Source organism: Petromyzon marinus, unplaced genomic scaffold, assembly GCF_048934315.1.
Source record: "Petromyzon marinus isolate PM22_M1 ecotype Great Lakes invasive population unplaced genomic scaffold, UKy_Petmar_22M1.pri1.0 PM_G_Scaffold_11, whole genome shotgun sequence".
Taxonomy (NCBI): domain Eukaryota; kingdom Metazoa; phylum Chordata; class Hyperoartia; order Petromyzontiformes; family Petromyzontidae; genus Petromyzon; species Petromyzon marinus.
Window position 1 is genome coordinate 2,408,964 of NW_027422662.1, and position 24,472 is coordinate 2,433,435.

At 45.8% G+C, this 24,472-nt stretch overlaps 1 protein-coding gene across 1 annotated transcript; it reads left to right on the forward strand.

Annotated features, from left to right (window-relative positions):
- The first annotated feature begins 893 nt into the window (after positions 1 to 893).
- Positions 894 to 24,163, forward strand: LOC142908965 (uncharacterized). The gene is made up of 6 exons (XM_076059648.1): positions 894 to 980; positions 2,756 to 3,328; positions 6,923 to 7,242; positions 13,909 to 13,986; positions 16,966 to 17,025; positions 22,735 to 24,163. Exons 1-3 carry the CDS (start codon positions 894 to 896, stop codon positions 7,211 to 7,213), a joined length of 951 nt encoding a protein of 316 aa, XP_075915763.1. The 3' UTR covers positions 7,214 to 7,242; positions 13,909 to 13,986; positions 16,966 to 17,025; positions 22,735 to 24,163.
- Positions 24,164 to 24,472: the final 309 nt, after the last annotated feature.

A 24,472-nucleotide genomic window follows, 5' to 3' on the forward strand; every position in this document is an offset into this window, starting at 1 on the left:
GAATGGCGGTTGTTGTTGTTGTGTCTGTGTGTGTTGTGTGTGTGTCTCTGTGTGTGTGTGTCTCTGTGTTTTTGTGTGTGTTGTGTGTGTGTCTCTGTGTGTGTGTGTCTCTGTGTGTGTGTGTCTCTGTGTGTGCGTGTGTCTCTGTGTGTGTGTGTCTCTGTGTGTCTCTGTGTGTGTGTGTGTCTGTGTGCGTGTGTCTCTGTGTGTGTGTCTCTGTGTGTCTGTGTGTGTTGTGTGTGTGTCTCTGTGTGTGTGTGTCTCTGTGTGTCTCTGTGTCTGTGTGTCTGTGTGTCTCTGTGTGTGTCTCTGTGTGTGTCTGTGTGTGTGTGTCTGTGTGCGTGTGTCTCTGTGTGCGTGTGTCTCTGTGTGTGTGTCTCTGTGTGTCTGTGTGTGTTGTGTGTGTGTCTCTGTGTGTGTGTGTCTCTGTGTGTCTCTGTGTCTGTGTGTCTCTGTGTGTGTCTCTGTGTGTGTCTCTGTGTGTGTCTGTGCGTGTGTGTGTCTGTGTGTCTGTCTCTGTGTGTGTGTGTCTCTGTGTGTGTGTGTGTCTCTGTGTGTACACCACCAGCAGGTGGCACGTGTCCACAGCAGGTGGCACGTGTCCACAGCAGGTGTCACGTGTCCACAGCAGGTGGTGTCACGTGTCCACAGCGCGTGTCTCACCCAGGCCCTCCTGCTGCTCCGCGTGGCCACCAGGAAAGCGGTGGCCGCCTCGTCCGTGGGCCTCGGAGTCGGCGGAGGTCGGAGTCGCCTCATCGAATCGCGACGGTCGATTCGTGACGGTCGACAATCGATGCGCGCGGGACGTAGAATCTCTTCGGCGATTGGTTGATTTCTCATCAAGCAGGATTCGACGGGGAGGAATCGCGCCGACTTTAGATGTCGAGGAATCGATGCGGCGATTGGCTTGCGACGGCAAGCGTCAGCTCAGCGCATTTCCCGGCAAAACCAAAACCACGAAACCACGTGGTCTGGGTACAGTGAGTCCAGTCCGGGGTACAGAGAGTCCAGTCCAGGGCACATCGAGTCCAGTCCGTGTACAGTGAGTCCAGTCCGTGTACAGTGAGTCCAGTCCGGGTACAGTGATTCCATCACAGACACAGCGAGTCCATCACAGACACAGTGAGTCCTGTCGGGGTACAGTGAGTCCATCACAGACACAGTGAGTACAGTCCGGGCATAATGAGTCCAGTCCGTGCACAGTGAGTCCATCACAGACACAGTGAGTCCATCACAGACACAGTGAGTCCATCACAGACACAGTGAGTCCAGTCCGGGCACAGTGAGTCCAGTCCGGGCACAGTGAGTCCAGTCTGGGTACAGTGAGTCCATCACAGACACAGTGAGTCCATCACAGACACAGTGAGTCCAGTCCGTGTACAGTGAGTCCAGTCCGTGTACAGTGAGTCCAGTCCGGGTACAGTGATTCCATCACAGACACAGCGAGTCCATCACAGACACAGTGAGTCCTGTCGGGGTACAGTGAGTCCATCACAGACACAGTGAGTACAGTCCGGGCATAATGAGTCCAGTCCGTGCACAGTGAGTCCATCACAGACACAGTGAGTCCATCACAGACACAGTGAGTCCATCACAGACACAGTGAGTCCAGTCCGGGCACAGTGAGTCCAGTCCGGGCACAGTGAGTCCAGTCTGGGTACAGTGAGTCCATCACAGACACAGTGAGTCCATCACAGACACAGTGAGTCCAGTCCGGGCACAGTGAGTCCAGTCCGGGCACAGTGAGTCCAGTCTGGGTACAGTGAGTCCATCACAGACACAGTGAGTCTATCACAGACACAGTGAGTACAGTCCGGGAATAATGAGTCCAGTCCGTGCACAGTGAGTCCATCACAGACACAGTGAGTCCAGTCCGGGCACAGTGAGTACAGTCCGTGCACAGTGATTATCCGTCGGTATTTAAAATCCGGCGCATTCACACGCCCCACGACGCCGTCGGATTATCATTATCGATGATCGACCGCACGTCTACGTTGAACTTCTTTTGCACCGTACGTAGCCAACCGCGATAATCGGAGGTACGGGGGTGGGGGGAAGGACAAACAAGCTAGACACAGCAGAAGCACTTCTAAAGAAATGATACTCTTTGGTTCTATTCGGTAAAGTCACGTAGGTAAAAAATAAAACAAAAATCACGACGTTTCGGCCACAACACAAGCGGCCTTCATCAGGTGAAGGGACCAGGCTGTCTCGAAGACTACGCTGGAGTGAAAGTCTTCGAGACAGTCTGGTCCCTTCACCTGATGAAGGCCACTTGTGTTGTGGCCGAAACGTCGTGATTTTTGTTGTTTTATTTTTTACCTACGTGACTTTACCGAATAGAACCAAAGAGTATGGATCCTTGCAGTCACGAAAGCTTCAAATCTAGAACTAGAGAAACGAGTTTCTCAATCGAGACGAATTAACAAGTGGCATAGCTCCGGTGGCTTCCTGATGTCGGAAGGGAAGAGCGTTCCAGACGGCCGCAGAAGCGCAGTCCGGAGCGCGTCGCTTGCCGTCGTCATCTGGAAGTCGCGACTCGAATACCGCAAAAGCATTGCCACCAGTTTTAATACGAAACGCGCCGAGGTTATTTTGATTTAAAGCTTTCGTGACTGCAGTAATTCATATTCTTGGCTCTTTCGGTAAAGTCACGTTAAAGGGAATGAAATGGTCGTGGTTTTTTTTTGTTTGCCTTTTAAGGGACGGCGTGACCCACCGTCAACTTTGAGCCGAACGAGCCGACTGACGAGAGGTCCCATTTACTTTGCCGGCGGCGGGGGAACAGGCTCGCCAGGGCCGAGCGCGGCGCCCGAAGGACGTTGACGGCACCGTGTCCGGAGAACAGGCGGCGGCGGAGGCGGCGGTGGCGGCGGCGGCGGCGCGTGGAGCCCGGCCGGAACGAGGCGCCGGCGTCGTCGTTGGCCGCGAGTACCCCGAGGGAGCCGCCGCCGCCGCCGGTGCCGCGCGAGACGACTCCGCGGGGTCCCCTCGCGAGTCGGAGAGGCGCGCGGGCGGCGTGGGCGTCGAGGAGCTGGCGACGGGGGCGAGGCGCTCGCGGGGCGAGGAGGACGCGGCCGCCTTGAGGCGGGACGGCGGAGGGAGGAGGAAGGACGACGACGACGCGGTGCGGGTTCGCGGGCCGAAGCCCGCGCCGAGCGCGTCGGAAGCGGCCGGGGGCGAGCCGAGGGCTCGCTGCGAGTGCCTGCAGAACGACCTGAAGGTGGGTTTGGCCGCTCGGCAGGAGGCGGACGGGCGGGCGACGCGCTGCCGGAAGCTCGAGCGTGAGGTGCAGCAGCTTGAGAAGTCGCTTGGAGCCCTGCAGGAGGTGAGAGGAAGCACAGTAACGTCATCTATCGCTTTGCTCTCTCCTCGCCCGATGTGTTTTGACGGAACTGAATGGTCTATGTAGGATGTATGACTGAATATGCCCATAATGCGCCCGATTTTGTCATATCTAAGAAGCTAAGTGGGTTGAGTGTGGATTGTGCCAAGGACTCACGGCGGGGCTGCTCGCTGCATCCCACGTCCATGCTCCTCGCCTTCAGAAAGTCTCGTTGACCATTCTGGCGAAGTATGGTCAAATAACCCCCATGAACTCCGTGGCGTGGACAGGGCCTCATCCATCCAGTAGATTGAGGAAGCGCTTTGCGTGCATTTCCTTTCCATAAAAAACAAAAATTTAAATTCTGCCTGTTACCAAATCACACTAAATGTACCTGATCTCAACGGATCTCAGAGGCTAAGCAGGGGCGAACGCGGTTAGTACTTGAATTCTAAAACCTTCAGCGGTTCAGAATATGGTGGTGTTTAGTGTGACACTTTTGTACTTGTGGGGTTTCTCTGCGTGCTGTCATTTTTGTTTCCCCACACGGAGCCCAAACACTTGTTGGTGTCGGCAAAGAAGAATTGCAAAGCGGCACACTCCAGAAAAAGTCTCCAGACTCAGTGTGGGGGGCTTTGTTGAGCGCTATTTCACGCACGTAATTAACATCGTGGTATCCGGGGACTCCACTACTTACAAACATTCGACTTACGAACTTTCAGCGATAAGAACAAACCCCTGTCCGTATGTCCAGTTGGCCTGTTCGGACCGAGATTCGTAAGTTCAACCTCCCAAGTTGGCATCTACATCTACAGGAGATTACACAACTTGTAAACCCATTCCCCGTGTTGAGTGTACACGCCGTACAACACGTTGGGAATCGACAGGAGTAAAGTTGGACTTTCGAACAAATCGACTTACGAACAGACCTCTGGAATATAACTCGTGTGTAAGTAGAAGAGGCCCTGTAGACTGAAGTAAGGTTAAATATGGGAAAATAATTTTATATATAAGTATGTTGAACGTCTTTTGCGCCGTATGTAGGCAACCGTGCGAATCAGAATATAAAACATACTTAGTGAAGGTTAGTATCTCAAAGCATCAACATAGGTTGGTTTGCAAACGTTAATGCTTGGGGAATTTTCGCGTTAATCTGCTCACAACTGTAACGCAAGGTTGCTTGCTTGTGAAGGTTGCGAGTGTAACGCAGGTTGTGTTTGCTTGTGAAGGTTGTGAGTGTAGTGCAGGTTGTGTTTGCTTGTGAAGGTTGTGAGTGTAACGCAGGTTGTGTTTGCTTGTGAAGGTTGTGAGTGTAGTGCAGGTTGTGTTTGCTTGTGAAGGTTGTGAGTGTAGTGCAGGTTGTGTTTGCTTGTGAAGGTTGTGAGTGTAGTACAGGTTGTGTTTGCTTGTGAAGGTTGTGAGTGTAACGCAGGTTGTGTTTGCTTGTGAAGGTTGTGAGTGTAACGCAGGTTGTGTTTGCTTGTGAAGGTTGTGAGTGTAGTGCAGGTTGTGTTTGCTTGTGAAGGTTGTGAGTGTAACGCAGGTTGTGTTTGCTTGTGAAGGTTGTGAGTGTAACGCAGGTTGTGTTTGCTTGTGAAGGTTGTGAGTGTAGTGCAGGTTGTGTTTGCTTGTGAAGGTTGTGAGTGTAGTGCAGGTTGTGTTTGCTTGTGAAGGTTGTGAGTGTAACGTGGGTTGTTTTTGCTTGTGAAGGTTGTGAGTGTAACGCAGGTTGTGTTTGCTTGTGAAGGTTGTGAGTGTAACGCGGGTTGTGTTTGCTTGTGAAGGTTGTGAGTGTAACGCAGGTTGTGTTTGCAAGTGAAGGTTGTGAGTGTAACTCAGGTTGTGTTTGCTTGTGAAGGTTGTGAGTGTAGTGCAGGTTGTGTTTGCTTGTGAAGGTTGTGAGTGTAACGCAGGTTGTGTTTGCTTGTGAAGGTTGTGAGTGTAACGCAGGTTGTGTTTGCTTGTGAAGGTTGTGAGTGTAACGCAGGTTGTGTTTGCTTGTGAAGGTTGTGAGTGTAACGCAGGTTGTGTTTGCTTGTGAAGGTTGTGAGTGTAACGCAGGTTGTGTTTGCTTGTGAAGGTTATGAGTGTAACGCGGGTTGTGTTTGCTTGTGAATGTTGTGAGTGTAACGCAGGTTGTGTTTGCTTGTGAAGGTTGTGAGTGTAACGCAGGTTGTGTTTGCTTGTGAAGGTTGTGAGTGTAGTGCAGGTTTTGTTTGCTTGTGAAGGTTGTGAGTGTAACGCAGGTTGTGTTTGCTTGTGAAGGTTGTGAGTGTAACGCAGGTTGTGTTTGCTTGTGAAGGTTGTGAGTGTAACGCAGGTTGTGTTTGCTTGTGAAGGTTGTGAGTGTAACGCAGGTTGTGTTTGCTTGTGAAGGTTGTGAGTGTAGTACAGGTTGTGTTTGCTTGTGAAGGTTGTGAGTGTAACGCAGGTTGTGTTTGCTTGTGAAGGTTGTGAGTGTAACGCAGGTTGTGTTTGCTTGTGAAGGTTGTGAGTGTAGTGCAGGTTGTGTTTGCTTGTGAAGGTTGTGAGTGTAACGCAGGTTGTGTTTGCTTGTGAAGGTTGTGAGTGTAACGCAGGTTGTGTTTGCTTGTGAAGGTTGTGAGTGTAGTGCAGGTTGTGTTTGCTTGTGAAGGTTGTGAGTGTAGTGCAGGTTGTGTTTGCTTGTGAAGGTTGTGAGTGTAACGTGGGTTGTTTTTGCTTGTGAAGGTTGTGAGTGTAACGCAGGTTGTGTTTGCTTGTGAAGGTTGTGAGTGTAACGCGGGTTGTGTTTGCTTGTGAAGGTTGTGAGTGTAACGCAGGTTGTGTTTGCAAGTGAAGGTTGTGAGTGTAACTCAGGTTGTGTTTGCTTGTGAAGGTTGTGAGTGTAGTGCAGGTTGTGTTTGCTTGTGAAGGTTGTGAGTGTAACGCAGGTTGTGTTTGCTTGTGAAGGTTGTGAGTGTAACGCAGGTTGTGTTTGCTTGTGAAGGTTGTGAGTGTAACGCAGGTTGTGTTTGCTTGTGAAGGTTGTGAGTGTAACGCAGGTTGTGTTTGCTTGTGAAGGTTGTGAGTGTAACGCAGGTTGTGTTTGCTTGTGAAGGTTATGAGTGTAACGCGGGTTGTGTTTGCTTGTGAATGTTGTGAGTGTAACGCAGGTTGTGTTTGCTTGTGAAGGTTGTGAGTGTAACGCAGGTTGTGTTTGCTTGTGAAGGTTGTGAGTGTAGTGCAGGTTTTGTTTGCTTGTGAAGGTTGTGAGTGTAACGCAGGTTGTGTTTGCTTGTGAAGGTTGTGAGTGTAACGCAGGTTGTGTTTGGTTGTGAAGGTTGTGAGTGTAACGCAGGTTGTGTTTGCTTGTGAAGGTTGTGAGTGTAACGCAGGTTGTGTTTGCTTGTGAAGGTTGTGAGTGTAACGCAGGTTGTGTTTGCTTGTGAAGGTTATGAGTGTAACGCGGGTTGTGTTTGCTTGTGAATGTTGTGAGTGTAACGCAGGTTGTGTTTGCTTGTGAAGGTTGTGAGTGTAACGCAGGTTGTGTTTGCTTGTGAAGGTTGTGAGTGTAACGCAGGTTGTGTTTGCTTGTCAAGGTTGTGAGTGTAATGCAGGTTGTGTTTGCTTGTGAAGGTTGTGAGTGCAACCCAGCGCCAGGCGTCACGGTGCCGCAGGGACCTTCACTCGGCGTGGCTGCGGCAGCGGCAGCAACTGAGGGCGCTGGAACAGGAAGTGAAGTCTCAGGAGTCTTTGCTGAAGGAGGCCGCCCTGCACGGGAAGATGGAGCTGCGCTACAAATGCGCGCTGGCCGAACTGCAGGCCGGACTCTGGTGGACGCGCGACGAGCTGCAGAGGGAGCGGCAGGCGTCCATGGAGTTGCTTCGACGGCACTTTGTCAACCTGCGGGCTTCCCGGGGTCGATGACTGCGTGGAGATTGCCCGTTGGTAACGTTGTAAGTAAGCGCACGTTAACGTGAAGACGTGTCCCTCGGTCGCAGGTAAGTCAGCGGTTCCGGTCGCGTCACGTGGACAGGTTGGTAAAACGCAATGTTTAATTTTAACAAGGCTTATCGTTGTAATAATCTCAAACGAGTGTTGGCGGAGCTCACAAATTGTCGTGAAACGCCCCGTTGCGGTGGCACGGCATTGTGGTGTCGTGCGATGTTGGTGCGGTGTTGTGTAATGGTGTGGGGCGGTGTGCTTCATGGTGTGGGTACGGTCTGATAGGGTTTCGGTGTGACGGTGTACCGCATAGAGTTGGGTATTTAGATCACCCCGGAATGTGCCCGATCTCGCAAGTGAAGCAGGCCTCGGCCTGGATCTTGGGCAGACGTCCACCACACATGGACGTGCTATAGGCTGTTGGGCTGACCTTGTGGGTGGCAGTGTAGCAATAACCATTGTTGCACTCTACTCAAACACCTAGCAGTGTATTTCTTACCCGTGTAGTCAATTTTTCAAAGGTCATTTTTTAAATATTTCAACCACTTTATTTCAGAAAAAGACGTTAACAGGAGACCCAAGCGTGCCACTTTTCCCATGAACCCCATTACGACTCGTTCCACACTCTGCCTCCCCTTAACCTCCATTAGCCCATTCTATTTCAAGCAGCAGCAACAGCAGCAATGATGCAATTCAAGAAACGACGCATTCAGAGATGAGAAAGAGCGCATGTTTGATTTTGTAGCGAGCGAGATGATGAAACTCGAGCTACAGTTAAATTTCGATTTAAAGCTTTCGTGACTGCAAGGATTCATCTTCTTTGGTTCTTTCGGTAAAGTCACCACCACGTAGAATGAGAATAAAATAATAAATTGATAAAATAAAATGACACAATAAAATTCTCACGACGTTTCGGCCACAACACAAGCGGCCTTCATCAGGTGAAGGGACGAGACTGTCTGGAGGACAGCGCTGGAGCGAACACAGCCAAGCTCAGACCGCGACCTTTAAGCTGTGTGAGAAGAAACAGAGCGCCTTCACAAAGGAATTAGCATTGGATGTGTATGCTTTAACTTTAACATAGCCATTTCTGTGACCAGTCACAAGCTAATCACTCAGCTATTTCAATGCTAAATTCTCCTGTTTGATTTGTACTAGGTGCCTCTGTGAATGTGTATGCTCTGACTTTAACATAGCTATTTCTGTGACCAGTCACAAGCTAATCACTCAGCTATTTCAATGCTAAATTCTATGCCAATTCCTTTGTCAAGGGGTGCCTCTGTGGATGTGTATGCTCTGACTTTAACATAGACATTTCTGTGACCAGTCACAAGCTAATCACTCAGCTATTTCAATGCTAAATTCTATGCCAATTCCTTTGTCAAGGGGTGCCTCTGTGGATGTGTATGCTCTGACTTTAACATAGACATTTCTGTGACCAGTCACAAGCTAATCACTCAGCTATTTCAATGCTAAATTCTATGCCAATTCCTTTGTCAAGGGGTGCCTCTGTGGATGTGTATGCTCTGACTTTAACATAGACATTTCTGTGACCAGTCACAAGCTAATCACTCAGCTATTTCAATGCTAAATTCTATGCTAATTCCATTGTCAAGGCGCTCTGTTTCTTCTCACACAGCTTAAAGGTCGCGATCTGAGCTTGGCTGTGTTCGCTCCAGCGCTGTCCTCCAGACAGTCTCGTCCCTTCACCTGATGAAGGCCGCTTGTGTTGTGGCCGAAACGTCGTGAGAGTTTTTATTGTGTTATTTTATTTGATAAATTTATTATTTTATTCTCATTCTACGTGGTGGTGACTTTACCGAAAGAACCAAAGAAGATCGAGCAGCTACGGTTGTTACTCTGAGGTGGCGGCGTCAAACCCCCTCCCCGACGGGTGACATTCTCTTCTTGTTGAGACGGTGGGAACTCGCCGCCTCTTGCTCATTGTCCCACCCCCCGTCCCGCCGTTGGCGACAGAGACATCGGCACGCTTGCACAACGAGGAGAAAGGAAGATTGTCCAACACTATGAGACCTCCTTTGCCAGTAACAAGATATAGTAATAGGTTTTACCCTTTTAACTGGCACAAAAAACTGACACCTTTATTCAAGGCATCATGTCTGCAATAACCACAACACAAGCAGTCAAAATGCAAACAAAAAGACAACTCTGATAATAATATTGGCACTGTCCTTGAATTTGATTGGTCCACACCCGAGACGGCTTTCTTTAGAGCCTAGTCTCCACTGGTGTTGTACAGCTTTTGGCGTCTTCTGGTCCAACACCAGTGGAGACTAGGCTCTAAGAAAAAGCCGTCTCGGGTGTAGACCAATCAAATTCAAGGACAGTGCAAATATTATCAGAGTTGTCTTTTTGTTTGCATTTTGACTGCCTGTGTTGTGGTTATTGCAGACATGATGCCTTGAATAAAGGTGTCAGTTTTTTGTGCCAGTTAAAAGGGTAAAACCTATTTCTATTGTCCAACACGCACGCCGGGGCCAGTTACGGCTTGCAGCTACGTCCTGAGGGTGTTTGTCATGGACCTGCTGCGTCAGGTGGGATGTGTGAACAATAGAATATTGTTAGACCACTACTACTTCTGGGTTCTTTCAGTCACCTTGAAGGGAAATAATACAATAATAAAAATACAACTTAATAAAATGTTATTTTATTACTTTATAAAACGTAATAAAATATTATTTTATTTAGTTTTATTATTTTATTTTTTTATAAAATAAAAATATTTTTTTATTTAGTTTTAATTTTATTATTTCCCTTCTAAGTAAAAAATAAAAAATAAAATAATATTTTATTTTGTTTTATTTTTATTAATTTATAAAACATAAGAAAAGAGTATTTTATTTATTATTTTATTATTTCCCCTCTACATAAGTAATACAAATAAAATATAATAAAATATTATTATTTTATTATTTCCCTTCTATGTAAGAAATACAAATAAAACATAATAAAAGATTCTTTTATTTTGTTTTATTTTTATTATTTCCCTTCTACGTAAGTAACACAATTTAAACATAATAAAATATTATTTTATTTTTATTATTTCACTTCTACGTAAGTATTACAAATAAAACATAATAAAATGTAATTTAATTTTTATTATTTTATTGTTTCCCTTCTACGTGGTGACTTTACCAGCGCTGTCCTACCAGACAGTCTCGCTCCCTTCACCTGATGAAGGCCGCTTGTGTTGTGGCCGAAACGTCGTGAGAATATTATTGTGTTATTTTATTTTATCAATTTATTATTTTATTCTCATTCTACGTGACTTTACCGAAAGAACCAAAGAAGATGAATCATTGCAGTCACGAAAGCTTTAAATCGAAATTTAACCGCCTCTACGGGGAGGGATTCCACACATCCTTCAGATCATTCAACAGACTTTGGGATAAGAAGGCTCAACTAATCGAGTCTCTCACCTTTCTGAAGAGATGCCGCGACTCTAAGGTAATACCAACCGCATTTACACTAACCTCTGCTGTTGCAACTTCTCTCAATGCAAAACGAATTCTAGCTAGAACTAGCTTCGCTCTTATCTCGGAAAAAATCAGACTTACACGCACCGAACTCGATCAGTTAGACAAGACACTCTACAAATCACACTTAAAATTGACAGCAACAATGTCTACATCGGATTGGGAACATGTAGACAATATGACTACCTCTTCGGCTGCCACTATGTCGAACAAATGTAGGGACAATTTGATTTCCAAATTCAATCACCTCTCCAGCAAAAAATCGGATCCACACACCGAAAAGATAGACGTCAACAAAGTCGTAATTAATCGCAGTAACAGTTCCATTTCTGATGGTCTGAAATCCGTTTTAGCTAAAGGTCTAAACTTTGCTGTCACACCGAGACACTTACCGGTTAATGATATCATTGCCCATGTCGACGTTGCACTCAAGAGCTTGAGTCACATCTCTGCAGACGTAGCAAGATCTGAAATCGCTGCAACCCTCAAAAACGCTAAGTTGCCACCTAGCAACATCAGCAAAGACGAACGTTTTGAATTATCTCAATTAAAAAAGAGGGATGATATTGTCGTTCTCTCAGCCGACAAAGGCAATGCCACTGTCATCATGGACAAAACAGAATATAACAACAAAATTCAAGAACTACTCAACGATGGCAGCTATACAAAAATAAAAAGAGATCCCACCAACAGCCTGGTCACCAAAACGAACAAAATTATCTCTGATTCAACAGCATTAATTGATGAGAACAAACAGTTCTTGTTGAAACCCTCTGCTGCCAGACCACCAAGATTATATGGCCTTCCAAAGATACACAAAGAAGATACACCCCTTCGTCCCATCGTCTCTACTATCAGCTCCCCCACCTACAAACTGGCACGTTTTCTGGCTGATATACTGCGACCTTTCACTGGAAAAACCACCTCTGCGGTACTAAATTCTACTCACCTGGTATCGACAATCAAAGACATTTCCCTGTCCCCAAACGACCTGCTTGTCAGTTTTGATGTGGTGTCCTTGTTCACCAAAGTCCCGGTACCTGACACCATCGCTATCATTGAAGACCTGGTTCATCAAGGACTGCATACTGATGTACCCCCCCTGGTGAGACATTGCTTAACCAACACATACTTCACCTGGAATGGAACTTTCTACAAACAAACTGAGGGCACCCCAATGGGCTCCCCCCTATCTCCGGTTGTAGCCAACGTATTCATGGAAAAATTTGAAACTGACGCCATCCAGACTGCCACTCTACGCCCGACCTTATGGAAGAGGTACGTTGATGACACCTTTGTCATCTGGCCACATGGCCAGCCTGCTCTAGACCAATTCCGCGACCACATCAATTCCATACACCCAGCCATCAGATTTACCATGGAGGTCGAAAAAGATGGCAAACTACCCTTTCTGGATGTCTTAATTAAAAGGAGACATGATGGTTCAATGAGTCACTCTGTCTACAGGAAAGCTACCCATACAGATGCTTACTTGAAACCGGATTCCCACCACCATCCATCCCAGAAGAACTGCCTCATCAAGACTCTATACCATAGAGCCCAATGCATTTCCGACCAGGAACACATTACCAGTGAACTCAAGCACGTACACCAGGCTCTCAGGGCTAATGGCTACTCCGACTACACAATCCGCAAAGCCATCACTCCAGTCATGAAGAAGGATCCTCTTGTGGAGCCACTCAAAACCATCACCTTACCCTACATTGCAGGGGTCACTAAAAAGATCTCCAAAATCCTGAATAAACACAAGATCCAGGTCCGATTCAACACAGTACACAAAATCCGTGATTTAGTTCCATCTGTAAAAGATGCTCTTCCAGACATACAGTACCCGGGCGTTTACAAACTAAAGTGCCTCTGTGGTAGTAGCTACATTGGAGAAACCAAAAGACATATCTCGGACCGCATCCGCGAACATAAAGCAGACTTGAAACACGGTAAGACGAACTCCTCGGCCGTGGCAGATCACTGTTACAATTCAGTGGGCTCACATGACATTGACTTCTCCAAGACGGAGGTTCTTTGCAAACCAACTGGCTACCATGAGAGATTCGTTCATGAGGCCATTCACATATACAAGCACAGAGACAATTTCAACCGAGAAGATGGATTCAGGCTTAGTAACCACTGGAAAGATGTGTTAAATCATTTCTGTTCTTAATTAATTGTAATTTTACGATGACCTTCAGACCGCAGCTCTTTCGCCAGCATTGCCTCTTAATACCTCTCACACCACGGTTAATGGTATGGTTTACAACATGGAGTATACTAGGGCTTCGCAGCTGTCTCTCTCCCCCTCCTCTGTTCCGACCATGGACGAACTCGTCCGTCTGAACGGGGCCCGTAGCTATCCGTGGTACGGAAATTTGAGGGTAAGAATCCACCCATTTTTTCGCCATATAGCATTGTGATATATAACGACTTATGGTTGGTAGCTTAGCTGATGGAGAATATAGAGTTTATTGATAACATGAAGGTAATTTATATTTTAGTTTTTATTGGTTCACTATATAGTACTGTGAATAGCTCAGATGTGTAGTCATTTCTGTGACCAGTCACCAGCAAATCACCCAGTTATTTCAATGCTAAATTCGCCTAGTTATTTCAATGCTAAATTCTCCTGTTTTGATTTGTACTAAGTGCCTCGGTGAATGTGTATGCTCTGACTTCAACGTAACTATTTCTGTAGCGGTTACAAGCGAATGCCTTAATTTAGCTATTTCAATGCTAAATTCTATGCTAATTCCTTTTAACAATGGGTGCCTCTGCGGATGTGTATGCTTTAACTTTTAACATAGCTATTTCTGTGACCAGTCACAAGCTAATCATTCAGCCTTTTCAATGCTAAATTTTATGCTAATTCCTTCGTCAAGGCTCTTTGTTCCTCTCACACAGCTTAAAAGCCGTGATCTGAACGTGGCTCTCTCACTCCAGCGCTGTCCTACCAGACAGTCTCGCTCCCTTCACCTGATGAAGGCCGCTTGTGTTGTGGCCGAAACGTCGTGAGAATATTATTGTGTTATTTTATTTTATCAATTTATTATTTTATTCTCATTCTACGTGACTTTACCGAAAGAACCAAAGAAGAATTTTTGTTTAATTGCAGGATCTATGCATGTGCACGATTTATCTTCATCGATATTTATGAATGTACGTTAGGTGGATGAACAACTCCTAGAAAGTGCGTCTGGCGCGATGCCATCCAAGCGAAGTGACAAGGCCAGGGCAGCAGGCAAGGTGAGGGTCTCCGACGTCTTCCTCACGTAGATGTCGAGGTTTCGCTGACGCGGCACCAATGGTGCCTGCACTCGACCAGGTTAAACCTGAACTGTTTATGGACCAGTCACATGCTAATTCCTCACGTTAACATCATGCTAATCTCCCAGTTACATGCTAATCCCTCACACTAACATCATGCTAATCTCCCAGTTACATGCTAATCCCTCACATTAACATCGTGCTAATCTCCCAGTTACATGCTAATTCCTCACATTAACATCATGCTAATGTAGTGGGGTAGATAATGTGCATAGGAATTGGCCATATACAGTACATACAGACAGACAAGGAGAACGGGTCACACGAGGTCGAACAGGTGGTCGAGTCGCGAGTGGCGTAAACAAACCCAAGTAATTAAGGGAGTCGTGGCACGAGGGCTGTGATTGGTCGAGAGGCTGTTAGCGTTAAGTGGTGGTGTCTGAATGTCTGATGAAGGGGACAGGTGCGGGCTGGCGGGAAACGGCCAGCGAGCCACGTGGCAATTCATTAAGGCTAATGCGAGAGGGGATAAAACGCGAGGTGGTTTGAACGGAAAGGAGTTGCTGTTGGAGAGTTTCTGTTGGAGAGTTGCTGTTGGAGAGTTGCTGTTGGAGAGTTGCTGCTGGGGAGTTGTTGCTGGAGAGTTGTTGCTGGGCAGTTGTTGGCGAGAGGTGAAGAGATACGAAGAAGACAGCTGGAAATGTTATGGAAGAATAGATAGAGAGCCGGACCCCAAAGACAGTAAATAGCGATGGGGAGAGTCAGCGTTAGCGGAGATAGATAGAGTCACTGTGTGTGAATAGATGGAAGTCACTGCGTGTGAAGAAATAGTGGCGATACTGTGTGTGAGGAGATAGAAGACGAACCACTGTGTGTGGAAGGGAAGATACTGTGTGTGAAGAGATAGGCGAAGAAACACTGTGTGTGGAAGGTGATGCACGGACAATGCTGAAGTAAATCGGAGTGTCCGAGTTGGCGGAGCACGGAGAGAATTACTGTGTGTACGGAACGATGGAATAAAAGTGACGGCGGAAAAAGAGACGGTTGTCGTCCGAGTGAATTCACGGCACTACACTAATCTCCCAGTTACATGCTAATCCCTCACACTAACATCATGCTAATCTCCCAGTTACATGCTAATTCCTCACATTAACATCCTGCTAATCTCCTAGTTACATGCTAATCCCTCACATTAACATCATGCTAATCTCCCAGTTACATGCTAATTCCTCACATTAACATCATGCTAATCTCCCAGTTACGTGCTAATTTCTCACATTAACATCCTGCTAATCTCCCAGTTACATGCTAATCCCTCACATTAACATTATGCTAATCTCCCAGTTACATGCTAATTCCTCACATAAACATCATGCTAATCTCCCAGTTACATGCTAATCCCTCACACTAACATCATGCTAATCTCCCAGTTACATGCTAATTCCTCACACTAACATCATGCTAATCTCCCAGTTACATGCTAATTCCTCACATTAACATCCTGCTAATCTCCTAGTTACATGCTAATCCCTCACATTAACATCATGCTAATCTCCCAGTTACATGCTAATTCCTCACATTACCATCATGCTAATCTCCCAGTTACATGCTAATTCCTCACATTAACATCCTGCTAATCTCCCAGTTACATGCTAATCCCTCACATTAACATTATGCTAATCTCCCAGTTACATGCTAATTCCTCACATAAACATCATGCTAATCTCCCAGTTACATGCTAATCCCTCACACTAACATCATGCTAATCTCCCAGTTACATGCTAATTCCTCACATTAACATCCTGCTAATCTCCCAGTTACATGCTAATCCCTGACATTAACATCATGCTAATCTCCCAGTTACATGTTAATTCCTCACATTAACATCATGCTAATCTCCCAGTTACATGCTAATCCCTCACACTAACATCATGCTAATCTCCCAGTTACATGCTAATTTCTCACACTAACATCATGCTAATCTCCCAGTTACATGCTAATCCCTCACACTAACATCCTGCTAATCTCCCAGTTACATGCTAGTTCCTCACATTAACATCCTGCTAATCTCCCAGTTACATGCTAATTTCTCACATTAACATCATGCTAATCTCCCAGTTACATGCTAATTCATCACATTAACATCCTGCTAATCTCCCAGTTACATGCTAATTCCTCACACTAACATCCTGCTAATCTCCCAGTTACATGCTAGTTCCTCACATTAACATCCTGCTAATCTCCCAGTTACATGCTAATTTCTCACATTAACATCATGCTAATCTCCCAGTTACATGCTAATTCATCACATTAACATCCTGCTAATCTCCCAGTTACATGCTAATTCCTCACACTAACATCCTGCTAATCTCCCAGTTACATGCTAATTCCTCACACTAACATCATGCTAATCTCCCAGTTACATGCTCATTCCTCACATTAACATCCTGCTAATCTTTCACATTAACTTAGCTACTTCAATGATAAATTCCTCTGTTGATATGTAAACTCCTTTGTCAAGGGGCTCTGCTCCTCCCACCCAGCTTAAAAGACGCTGCCAAGCTTAGCGGTGTTCACTGGAGCGCTGTCGTCCAGACAGTTCTGTTCCTTCACCTGAGGATGGCTGCTTGTGTTGTGGCCGAAACGTCGCCCCCCCCCCCTGAATGAGCTGTTTTAATGAATAGGATTGATTACTTCAAGTGACTTGATTTTCAATGGAAACAATTTCCTCAACTGAATAACCATAACCGGGGCCTTGAAACGACTCAGGCAGCTTTGAAACGTGGCTGTGCCAAGTGCAGCAGCTACGTCATTGAGGCATTTGTGGAATGAAATTGGTCATGGCTGCAGTGCACGCGGTGTGCAAGATGTGGTTGGAGGAGGTGAACCTAGAAATTGATTTGACCTCTGAAGATGCCCAAGTTTATTTGTGCTAATCACTGTTTACATTTTCCTCAGAACCTTTTTGATGCCGAGGGGTCAGGTGACTCCGATGACGATGACACGGGCACAATCCGAGTGAGGCTTTAGCACTACACTTTAAATTCTTGCAAAATTGTTTGTGGCAGATGTTGAATATACCTTGTGGGGTCTGCTAACGATACCAGGTGTTGCTATGAAGTTGCCAAGGATATGCCTGTATAGTATTGGATTCATAATCTTGGTTCTTTCGGTAAAAATAAAACAATACGAAAATTATTGTTTTATTTGTATTATTTTATTATTTCCCTTCTACGTGACTTTACCGAAAGAACCAAGAAGATGTTTTTGGTTGTTCCATCATATCTGCCGGGTTCTAGACTATTTAATTTCCTAGTTAATTTCCCCCCCCCCCCCCCGCATCCCCAGCGTTTGGTTTTGTTGCTGCATTGGCATTGTTGCTACATTGGCATTGTTTGATACATTGTTGCTACATTGGCATTGCTGCTACATTGGCATTGTTGCTACATTGGCATTGTTGTTGCATTGTTGCTACATTGGCATTGTTGCTACATTGGCATTGTTGCTACATTGGTTTTGTTGCTACATTGGCATTGTTGCTACATTGTTGCTACATTGGCATTGTTGCTACATTGGCATTGTTGCTACATTGTTGCTACATTGGTATTGTTGCTACATTGGCATTGTTGCTACATTGTTGCTACATTGTTGCTACATTGTTGCTACATTGGCATTGTTGCTGCACTGGCATTGTTGCTACATTGGCATTGTTGCTACATTGACATTGTTGCTACATTGGCATTGTTGCTACATTGGTTTTGTTGCTACATTGGCATTGTTGCTACATTGGCATTGTTGTTACATTGGCATTGTTGCTGCATTCACATTGTTTGATACATTGGCATTGTTGTTACATTGGCATTGTTGTTGCATTGGCATTGTTGTTACATTGGCATTGTTGCTACATTGGCATTGTTGCTGCATTGGCATTGTTGCTACATTGGCATTGCTGCTACATTGGCATTGTTGCTACATTGGCATTGTTGCTACATTGGCATTGTTGCTACATTGTTGTTACATTGGCATTGTTTGATACATTGGCATTGTTGTTACATTGGCATTGTTGCTGCATTGGCATTGTTTGATACATTGGCATTGTTGTTACATTGGCATTGTTGCTGCATTGGCATTGTTGTTACATTGGCATTGTTGCTGCATTGGCATTGTTGTTACATTGGCATTGTTGCTGCATTGGCATTGTTGTTACATTGGCATTGTTGCTACATTGGCATTGTTGCTACATTGGCATTGTTGCTACATTGTTGGCTACATTGTTGCTACATTGGCATTGTTGTTACATTGGCATTGTTGCTGCATTGGCATTGTTGTTACATTGGCATTGTTGCTGCATTGGCATTGTTGATACATTGGCATTGTTGCTACATTGGCATTGTTGCTGCATTGGCATTGTTGCTACATTGGTATTGTTGCTACATTGTTGGCTACATTGGCATTGTTGCTACATTGGCATTGTTGTTACATTGGCGTTGTTGCTGCATTGGCATTGTTGTTACATTGGCATTGTTGCTGCATTGGCATTGTTTGATACATTGGCATTGTTGTTACATTGGCATTGTTGCTGCATTGGCATTGTTGTTACATTGGCATTGTTGCTGCATTGGCATTGTTGTTACATTGGCATTGTTGCTGCATTGGCATTGTTGTTACATTGGCATTGTTGCTACATTGGCATTGTTGCTACATTGTTGGCTACATTGTTGCTACATTGGCATTGTTGTTACATTGGCATTGTTGCTGCATTGGCATTGTTGTTACATTGGCATTGTTGCTGCATTGGCATTGTTGATACATTGGCATTGTTGCTACATTGGCATTGTTGCTACATTGGTATTGTTGCTACATTGTTGGCTACATTGGCATTGTTGCTACATTGGCATTGTTGTTACATTGGCGTTGTTGCTGCATTGGCATTGTTGTTACATTGGCATTGTTGCTACATTGGCATTGTTGCTGCATTGGCATTGTTGCTACATTGGCATTGTTGCTGCATTGGCATTGTTGTTACATTGGCATTGTTACTGCATTGGCATTGTTGTTACATTGGCATTGTTGTTACATTGCCATTGTTGCTACATTGGCATTGTTGCTACATTGGCATTGTTGCTGCATTGGCATTGTTGCTACATTGGCATTGTTGCTGCATTGGCATTGTTGTTACATTGGCATTGTTGCTGCATTAGCATTGTTGTTACATTGGCATTGTTGCTACATTGGCATTGTTGCTACATTGGCATTGTTGCTACATTGTTGGCTACATTGGCATTGTTGCTACATTGGCATTGTTGTTACATTGGCATTGTTGCTGCATTGGCATTGTTGTTACATTGGCATTGTTGCTGCATTGGCATTGTTGATACATTGGCATTGTTGCTACATTGGCATTGTTGCTGCATTGGCATTGTTGCTACATTGGCATTGTTGCTACATTGTTGGCTACATTGGCATTGTTGCTACATTGGCATTGTTGTTACATTGGCGTTGTTGCTGCATTGGCATTGTTGTTACATTGGCATTGTTGCTACATTGGCATTGTTGCTGCATTGGCATTGTTGCTACATTGGCATTGTTGCTGCATTGGCATTGTTGTTACATTGGCATTGTTACTGCATTGGCATTGTTGTTACATTGGCATTGTTGTTACATTGGCATTGTTGCTACATTGGCATTGTTGCTACATTGGCATTGTTGCTACATTGTTGGCTACATTGGCATTGTTGCTACATTGGCATTGTTGCTGCATTGGCATTGTTGTTACATTGGCATTGTTGCTGCATTAGCATTGTTGTTACATTGGCATTGTTGCTACATTGGCATTTTTGCTGCATTGGCATTGTTGCTACATTGGCATTGTTGCTACATTGTTAGCTACATTGGCATTGTTGCTACATTGTTGCTACATTGGCATTGTTGCTACATTGGCATTGTTGCTACATCGTTGCTACATTGTTGCTACATTGGCACTCGTGCACCGCCCGTGCTTCTGGTGTGCTACACTTGGGCTATGCCCCCCATCCCCAAACCTTCACAAACACTTTGCCTTTAGAGGCTGACCCCTTTGCCTGATGATGACTGCTTTGTGTCGCAATCGAAACGTCGTGGTTTAATTTATATTTAACCTTTATTTTTATTTTCTTTACCTACGTGACTTTACCGAAAGAGCCAGAGTGTGTGGATCCTTTGCAGTCACGACAACTTCCAATCTAGAATGAGTGCGCTTCGCTTGCAATCCGGCTTGATCTCCCTGGGCGCTGCGGTTTCAACAATGCCCACGACGTAACGCACTTTTGTCTCTCGCTCCAAAAGATCATTGTTGCTCTCCAGCAACGTTTCACGCAGCAAGCCGCTTCGTAGAGCTGCCGTCTGTGGCCAGTTCGCCGCTCTAAAAGAAGCTCATCGTTCAATGGGCCTTACCTGCTGAGATAAAAAAAAATTGGTTTTCATTTATTTTTATTTTATTGATTTTTTTACCTACGTGACTTTACTGAAAAAAACAAAGAGTAAGATCAAAATGGTTTAGTTTTTTTTTGTTTATATTTTTTTATTCATTTTTTTAACCTTTCCTATACTTTGCACTCCTATTGTGGTGTTCTTGTATTGTTTGCTGTTGTGACGTCTGACATGGCCTTCTTACCGGTGGAGAAATGTTAACGGCCTCACCTGGCATACAGGAGGTCGTGGATTCCATGCCGACTCTGACGCCTGCTGTATATTTGGAGCTTGCGTGTTCTCCACGTGGTCGCGTGGATTTTTCTCCAGGTCCTCCGATTGTTCCCTACACATTTAAAAACGTGGCTTTTTAGAGTATTTGGCTGCTATACATTTCCACGTGATAAGCCACTTGGTTGAGCTATTTGTGGCCAGGTCACTTCTGAACGAGAGCTATACAGCTCAGTGGGCCTTACCTGGGAAAATAAAAAAAATAGTTAATAGTACCGGACATCTGTGAAAAACAGCTTCATAGCTCATCGGATTCCTCCAATATAAATACATCTTCTCATTCTGGATAAATGGGTGTGCCATTTAATCGATCGGCTGGTTGTGTGTGGTGGGGTCAAGTTGCGGTTACTCCCACCATCTTCCAAGACGTCGTGGACAGCGCCGCTCACCCTCTGTAGAACTCCTTCCAAGACGTCGTGGACAGTGGTCACCCTCTGTAGAACTCCTTCCAAGACGTTGTTGACAGCGGTCACCCTCTGTAGAACTCCTTCCAAGACGTTGTTGACAGCGGTCACCCTCTGTAGAACTCCTTCCAAGACGTCGTGGACAGCGCTCACCCTCTGTAGAACTCCTTCCACGACGTCGTGGACAGTGGTCACTCTCTGTAGAACTCCTTCCAAGACGTCATGGACAGCGCCGCTCACCCTCTGTAGAACTCCTTCCAAGACGTCGTGGACAGCGGTCACCCTCTGTAGAACTCCTTCTGCCTGCAGTGTGGCATGAGTCAGCAATTGCAGCTCTGCGCCGTCACTTCTATTGTCCACTTATCTAATTGCATTGCTTCTAGGCGGTCGCTCTCATTCCCAGTCCGCGTATAGCAGCGTCAATGCCAGTCACCCGATTGGTCACCCACCCATTCAAGCCAACAATTTTGACCGATATTTAAATGGGCCCACCCTTGTCAGATCACAGACACTAAGCAGGGTTTAGCCGGTGCAATACTTGCATGGGAGACTGCCGGGGACTACCAGGCTTGGCCTACGAGGTGGTCAGGAGATGGCAGCATAGCCATGGATTCTTGAATCTATCAGTGTGGAGCTTTTGAGTGCTCCCCCCCCCCCCACCTTTTATGTAAATGCTGTTTAATGTTTACAATAATATTGTGTTCATGTCACATGTTTGGTGCCCTCGTTTTCACGCTTCTACATTCTTGTTTTTGTGGCATGGAGACTCCCATCAGCCGTAATCATTCCACTTTCCGGACGGAGGCCTCCCCGCGCAATCGCCACATCTCTCGCGATCCTGCAGATCTATAATGATCCAGACTTAGCGCCTGTGCACGCGGGGCTCAATTCATCGCTCCATCTCCTCGGTTGGCGCCGCCTCGGTCGAGTATCTTCCGTTGGATGCCACTCCGGTCCGTTTTTTCCTTGACCATCGTCCCCATCGTCCCTCTCCTGCCCAAGGTGGCTTCTCTCGACAGTTTGAACGACGTCACGAAACACCCGTGTGTATTATCTGACCCTCGTGTTGTCCGTGCAGTACGTGTGTTGAACTTCTTTGGCACCACCGTGCGTAGCCACGAACCCTGTGTACATTATCTGACCCTCGTGTTGTCTGTACATACGTACGTACGTGCGTGTGTGTGTACGTGTTGAACTTCTTTGGCACCACCGTGCGTAGCCACGAACCCTGTGTGCATTATCTGTCCCTCGTGTTGTACGTGCGTGCGTGTGTACGTGTTGAACTACTTTCGCACCACCGTGCGTAGCCACGAACCCTGTGTACATTATCTGTCCCTCGTGTTGTCTGTGCGTGTGTGTGTACGTGCGTGCGTGCTTGTGTATGTGCGTAGCCAACCGTGCTAATCGAAGGTGCGGGCGGATGGACGACGAAAACGTTGTTCCTTTCACCATCTCTCAGTGTAATCCCAAGGGAGCATCTCGCCGTACTTCTTTGTGAGCGCCTCTGCGTTTGCATCCCGCATCTTTGTGACTGTTGACGATGCCGGTATTGTTGTGGCGTCTTCGATGTGTTCATTTGTGGCAGGCGAGCGAGATCTCAAGAAAAGCTGCGTCGACAAGAAAGGTCAAACGAGGGAGGATGATCTCTGCGTTACCTCCCAGCAAGCGTCCTGCAATAGAGTGGGGCAACATCTTTGACTGGTTTGAGGATCCAGATGTCTACGCTTTTGAACCTGAGGATTAATAAATAATAAGTGTTTTTTTGAGCGACGTTGTTTTAACGTTGTTTTAACGTTGTTTTAACGTTGTTTTGACGTTGTTTTAACGTTGTTTTAACGTTGTTTTAACGCTATGTTTTGCGTTCAATGTTCTTGGTGAAATGGTGGCCAGGGTGGAGACTTTTAGCCACCGTGGTTAAAATATTTTGGGTGTTCAGTTTTAAGTAAGTGTTTTTGTTTTGATTTAAAGCTTTCGTGACTGCAGGGATTCATATTCTTGGTTCTTTCGGTAAAGTCACCACGTAGAAGGGAAACAATAAAATAATAAAAATATAAAACAATAAAATTATCACGGCGTTTTGACCGCAACACAAGCAATCATCGTCAGGTGTGAAAACCACAGCAAGAAAATTTGAAAAAAGTGGCGTTTTTTTACGTTAGCACCACGGAGAGCGATTTGGCAGTTTGTTTGGATGGACTCGTCTGAATAACTGCCAAATCGCTCTCCGTTGTGCGGAAACATGACTGATGACTCATCCATCTGAACAACCGCCAAATCGCTCTCCGTGGTGCTGACGTTAAGGAAAAACCGCCACTTTTTTCAAATTTTCTTGCTGTGGGTTTCACACCTGACAATGATTGCTTTGTGTTGCAGTCGAAACGTCGTGAGAATTTTATTGTTTTATATTTTTATTATTTTATTGTTTCCCTTCTACATGGTGGTGACTTTACCGAAAGAACCAAGAATAATAAAAGTGTCTTTCACCAATTTTCAGAGAGGAGGGGGGGACACTTTCGCCGATAAGTTTGAGTTGGGCGGCCACACATTTGAAACCACAGCTGGGGTTGACAGCATCATGATGATGATGGGGGGGGTGTTTTCACATTTGTGTATTGTCGGGGGTGGGGCGCACGTCAGAGGGCCGCGCTAAAGGCCCATCAGTGGCCGCTAGTGGCCTGCGGGCCTTGCAATGAAGAGCGAACTCTGTGTAGGTCGACGTTTGAAGGCTACGCCAGTCAAGTGGTGAAACAACAAGCTGGGTCATTCGGAATAGGCAACACATGGTTCACGTCAGTAGCAATGAACTGGCCATAAACTGTTTAATAAACACGCTTGACAGAACAGGAGCAGTATTACATCACTGGCGGGTGTGGACTTTCGTGGTATTATATACGTAGCGATTGTAAAGTAAATGTTAATTTTGTTCTGTTCGTTGTTGTAATATCGGTTCATCGAGTGCCGTCTCGTAAGGGCGACGTCAAGTGTACGCTCGAAATTAAAGCGCTTAAAATCTGCGAGTAATTCCGTGCCCTTTTTTTGCTTGTTCGACGTAAGGAAATACATTGGGAAAGGTCGCGAGTTCGTGAAACCCCGTCGCGAGTGTCAACTCGGCCCTTCGCAACTTTCGGCGTTGTTGACATCACCGGTTTCGATGAGGTCGGAGCTGCACGTGGCTGAGCTCCGGAAAATCGATCCCTTAGGTCGCCTTCAGCCTCGAGTGAAGGACCGGGGGGGGCGGTGCGTGAACAAACATTTTAAATTTCGATTTAAAGCTTTCGTGACTGCAAGGATTCATCTTCTTTGGTTCATTCGGTAAAGTCACG

Excerpts from the sequence above, each read along its gene's own strand:
- LOC142908965 (XM_076059648.1), top strand. The coding sequence starts at position 894 with ATGCGGCGATTGGCTTGCGACGGCAAGCGTCAGCTCAGCGCATTTCCC. Across the intron at positions 981-2,755 it reads AACCACGTGGTCTGGGTACA|GTCCCATTTACTTTGCCGGC; the intron begins GTGAGTCCAGTC and ends GACTGACGAGAG. Across the intron at positions 3,329-6,922 it reads CGCTTGGAGCCCTGCAGGAG|GTTGTGAGTGCAACCCAGCG; the intron begins GTGAGAGGAAGC and ends TTGCTTGTGAAG.